The sequence below is a fragment of the Salmo salar genome, chromosome ssa26, assembly GCF_905237065.1.
Source record: "Salmo salar chromosome ssa26, Ssal_v3.1, whole genome shotgun sequence".
Lineage (NCBI taxonomy): Eukaryota > Metazoa > Chordata > Actinopteri > Salmoniformes > Salmonidae > Salmo > Salmo salar.
In genome coordinates this window covers 38,468,262-38,473,101 of record NC_059467.1, presented here as the reverse complement: position 1 = coordinate 38,473,101, position 4,840 = coordinate 38,468,262, and the positions used below count along the sequence as shown (strand labels likewise).

Sequence of the window (4,840 nt, the reverse complement as noted above, 5' to 3'; positions counted from 1 at the left end):
TGAACGGTCCAGTACATCACTGAGGCTAAGCTTCCTGCCATCCAGGACCACTATACCAGGCGGTGTCAGAGGAAGGCCCTAAAAATTGTCAAAGACTCCAGCCACCCTAGTCATAGATTGTTTTCTCTGCTACCGCATGGCAAGCGGTACCTGAGCGCCAAGTCTAGGTCCAAGAGGCTTCTAAACAGCTTCTACCCCCAAGCCGTAAGATTCCTGAACATCTAATCAAATGGCTACCCAGACTATTTGCATTGCCCCCCCTCCCCCTCTTTTACACCGCTGCTACTCTCTGTTATCATCTATGCATAGTCACTTTAATAACTTGACCTACATGTACATACAGTATTACCTGAATTAACCCACCTGTATATAGTCTCGCTATTGTTATTTTACTGATGCTCTTCAATTACTTGTTACTTTTATTTCTTATTCTTATCCATTTATTTTTTTTAAACTGCATTGTTGGTTAGGGGCTCGTAAGTAAGCATTTCACTGTAAGGTCTACACTGTTGTATTCGGCGCATGTGACTAATAAAATTTGATTTGATTAAAAAAAAATATTCCTCTGGTGTCAAAATGACCCCAATCGGTGACTTGAGGGATAAAGAAAACATTGAAACCATGAAAAAATATTAAAGCAAATAGATTGTATACTATAGCAGAAGTATTTCATGGAGTTGGCCAGCAGGTCTGGGATTGATCAGAGATTTATTTTCCTAGTTTTCTCTTTCTTAGTCCCTGTTTGTCTTAGATTGTATAAAACACTGTTGTGGTCACAAGGATTGTGCTCCATCTCTCCTTAAAATATTCTGTTTGATTTGGGACAAAACAGAGCTTGAGATTGATTTAACCTTTTTGCATAATACTCCTCAAATGGAAGTGTTATACTGTATTTCAATATGTACAATGTATTATTATCTGTAGGCTTAGTAGACAACAGAGAGGCTTGACTTTCTGAGGTGTAGGGTCTTTTCAGAATAGGCCAACAGTAATGTTTGGATACACTGGCAGACCCAGTTTACGTGGACTCCTGTTTATGTGTATCCATCTCAACAAGATCATCATCAAAGAACAATGCAGGTAAGACCACAGCCATTACATAGGTTTAGATGTTAGCAGCAGACATACGCTTCATAAAAACCACAGAGGAAGTAGTGGTAGCGGAAGTAGCCCACAGATAAAAAACAGTCAAACAGTTCCTTATGTTGCATTAGACAAGACAAAGATGAGTATAGTTCAATGTGTATTATCAGTGAACTAAAGACCAAGGCTCAAATGAAGAGAATGGATACATATCAGTCTAATGAAGGAGGGAAAGGCTTGGTTGGCTTCATTCTTCTGCTGTTGGCAAAACAACTTCAAGGTACAGACCAGAATATTTAAAATATTTTTTTCACGCTACTTTTCAATGTTTTTAAAATAACATTATTCTCTGATTATGAACAGTGTGCTGCTTTGAGCAAATTAGTATATGCAAATTATACAATGATTTTATAAATGATGCTGAAGATTCATTATTTAATGTAGTGATTGCCTGGTGAAGGCTATACTATGTGTAATGCCCATTAATGCCAAGTCAAGTTGGAGAATACTCTAAAACATTTGTTGTTACGGAATCCAATATTTTGTTGTGGTGTTTCATCATATTTTTCTCCCATAGGACAAGGTCCCATCTGTGATGACTATATTAGAGTGTATCGGAACACTGTGGTTCAAGCTTTTGTCATGGAGAAACTGACCATTAACTGTACTGTTGGATTCTGTAATGATCTACCACAAGTCACATGGTGTAAACTGGACCAACACAGCTGCAATCCTGTGATCCAAACTACTCACATCCAAACCCAGTGGAACTACTTAACAAGTAACTCTGGAATTTCCATCCTGCATTTTACTAATCCCTCTATAGATGATGCTGGACTGTACAGGTGTTCAGTTAATACAGATCAATCAATCATCATTAGCCATTCCATCACTGTCATAGTAAATGGTAAGATCAACTTTCTTCATGTAATACAAATGCTGTCCATCTATGCCTCTTGAATACAGTACATTAGAATTCCATGCAGCTAAATTCCTGATTTCCTAAAATCGCTATTCAAATGAGATGTTTGCCTTATTTCAGGCTTGAATATGCTTGTTTTAATTCACAGATTGTCAAGCAGAGTTTTCTGTGTCTGATGACTGTTGGTGGAGTGCTCCCATCTCTGGCTCTGTCACTGTGTCCTGTGGGGTGAGTTTCAGGGTTGAACCCATAGTGTCATGGTGCAGGGAAGATGGGGATACCTGTTTACCCCTAAAGGGTCAGTCCAGACACACCCTCACCTGGTATCATACAGGTTCAGGGACAGGTGTGTCCTACCTGACCCTCCACAACATCACCCTGTCTGACTCAGGATACTACCGTTGTTTCTTTTCTCTTCCTGACTACTGTGATCCAAACACCAGAATCAGCCGGCCTCTGGAGCTTAATGTAACCAGTAAGTATGTTACCTTTGCATTGCTGAAGTGTCCCACTGAAAGGTTCTGCTTTGAGACGACTAGATAGACTCAACCTGCTCTGGTCCCCTCCCCCTCAGGAAATGGTGAAGTGATGGAACACTGTGGAGAAGATGAACATCCTGTCTGTGGTAGCCTTACTCTCTTCACGCGGTCAACACATGATCAACTGCAGCTATTTATTTAATAGGAAATGTATGAGATCCAGTTGCCAATGATTTGAGATATTCAAATCACTGGCAACTGGATCTCATGACTATTTTCCTCATGAAAAAGTTGACCCTGTGGCTTAGTTTTGTCCTTTTGTTATTGTTGTGGTTGTTGTTTAACCAGACATGCTCAGGGTCATCGTGGACATCACTCGCATCATCCTGTTTGTGGTTGCCACCTTGGTTGTCATGACACTGACCCTGTGTTGGGTTCTGAAAGCCAGAGGTACTGTATGGTGCTCTAGTCTACACCACAGCATCACTAAAGAAAACACACCACAAGTACCTTGTCTATTCTAAACTCTTGTTACATGAGTTTTCCAGGTCACCAATGACCTACTGTATCATTTATCATCATGTCTCCTTTTATGAGAAAAGTCAGGGCTGTAACTGAAACCACAGGTCTTACATCTTGATGCCTTGCTACAAATATTATTATAATAGTAATACATTAATACATTCACTGTGTCATATTATCCCTCTTGATTTGTCAACCCCCTGGTCTATAGGAAAATGGAGTCCTCCAGAGGGGAATGCAGTGGAGCTTCCCAGAGTGGAGCCTGAGCAGAACATACCACCTGACACAGATAGGGGTGCAGAGGAAGACCCTGATGAGGTTTATGATGACTGTGTGTGATTCTGTGTAGATATACTCCATTGCATTGGGTTTATGGTATAGCAGACCATTCATTTGTTCTGTTTTGGTTGTTTTCTGTGGGTCTTGCTGACATGTGTGTTGCTAATAAATTACCAGTCATTTTCATGGCATATTATGTAGTTGGTTATTGAATGGCTTGCTTAAAATGCTCTTAAAACAGTGTAGTGTAAGAGATGACTGAATAGGTTATAGATATGTAGGCTTAGATGAGCTCAATGTCTTGTTTTGACTTTTAATGTATTTTTTACAAATAAAAAATACATGTGGACTACCATTGGAAAGTACCATCTCAGAGGCATTCTCATGATTCGGTCTGTTGAATTCTCTCCATATAAGTATTTACTTGCTTTTATCAATTGTTTAGCCAGAGTAGTTTATATGACAAGAGTCTAAATGCTACATTTGTGGGAATTACACTGAGATGGACTGGTTACAACAACAGACATTAGGAGAGTCAGAACAGAGTGGATCAGAGCAGGGTGAAGTTTGGGGAGGTTGTAGTAATACCATAAATCAAAAAACATTCTCTGTAGAGGCAGTGGTAGAGACAGTTCTTTCACTTCGCAACGTTTTCACAAATGTAGACACTGGTATTGCGCTGGAGATAATGAAAATGAGGTAGAAAAGGAAAAAGCAAAAACCAGCAGACACTAGGTGCTCCATTGAGTTTAACACCCCTGGTCTAAATGCTATAGTTGTGGAAATGACACTGAGATGGACTGATTACAAAAACAGACCTGCAGTGGATTAAGTAGGAGTGGGAGCTGATTTCAGACTGGTTGTATTCTTTAACAGTTTCCCAACATGTTCTCAGTGGTTTACCTTGATCTTCATGTTGCTAGAGGCCAGGGCTGTGATCTCTTTCTGCATGTGGTCACCGATACCAGAGTACATGGTGGTACCACCAGAGAGGACATTGTTGGCATACAGGTCCTTATGGATGTCAATGTCACTTCGGCACAGCATCCTTATTTCAACACCAACCCACCACCTGTGTTCGTGGCCATAGAGCCAGATTTGAATGTAATCTGACCATAGCACCGGTTCCAATCCAAGTACCAATGTCGTTTAACAAACTCCAGGTGTTTACATTTCTTGGATGACATGAAATAGATCTCTTTGTTCACACACACCAGTGTTGGGTTTGTTGTTGAAAGAAGGATGCATTAACAGAAAATAACCCCATACTTACTGTAAAGAAATGGTGGTGGATCATTTATGTTTTGGGGCTATTCTGCTTCCACTGGTTTTGTGCTCTGGGCAATTCCATTGTTCATTCTCAAGCCAAACAAGTGTCAAGGAGTTGGAATGATGGCACAGACTGTCACTCAGGCTACATATTTCCTAGTACAGAGAGGTAATAAACAGACTTGTTATTAGTATGCCATTCTCTCTCTAGTTCCCATGCCAAATATGAAAAAGTTAGTAAGTTTTTCTGACCATGCAACTTGACCAGGACAAAGTATTGGTTCCA

General features: G+C 40.2%; 1 protein-coding gene across 4 annotated transcripts; it reads left to right on the top strand.

Moving 5' to 3' along the window:
- Nucleotides 1-1,208: 1,208 nt before the first annotated feature.
- Nucleotides 1,209-3,637, top strand: LOC123730831 (B- and T-lymphocyte attenuator). Of its 4 annotated transcripts, none has more exons than XR_006762283.1 (5): nucleotides 1,209-1,363; nucleotides 1,661-1,990; nucleotides 2,154-2,233; nucleotides 2,449-2,480; nucleotides 2,580-3,637. XR_006762283.1 is itself a non-coding variant. In XM_045709069.1 (4 exons), exons 1-4 carry the CDS (start codon nucleotides 1,240-1,242, stop codon nucleotides 2,684-2,686), a joined length of 888 nt encoding a protein of 295 aa, XP_045565025.1. In that variant the 5' UTR covers nucleotides 1,209-1,239; the 3' UTR covers nucleotides 2,687-3,637. The 4 variants fall into 4 exon arrangements, 2 of the variants coding, with proteins under 2 accessions (XP_045565025.1, XP_045565026.1); XR_006762282.1 differs by having other exon boundaries at nucleotides 2,154-2,480; nucleotides 2,580-2,934; nucleotides 3,218-3,637; XM_045709069.1 differs by having other exon boundaries at nucleotides 2,154-2,480.
- The last annotated feature ends 1,203 nt before the right edge of the window (nucleotides 3,638-4,840 follow it).

Coding starts and splice junctions, on each gene's coding strand:
- LOC123730831 (XM_045709069.1), top strand. CDS start 1,240: ATGTGTATTATCAGTGAACTAAAGACCAAGGCTCAAATGAAGAGAATG. Junction 1,364..1,660: donor GTTGGCAAAACAACTTCAAG/GTACAGACCAGA, acceptor TTTCTCCCATAG/GACAAGGTCCCATCTGTGAT. Junction 2,481..2,579: donor TCTGGAGCTTAATGTAACCA/GTAAGTATGTTA, acceptor CCTCCCCCTCAG/GAAATGGTGAAGTGATGGAA.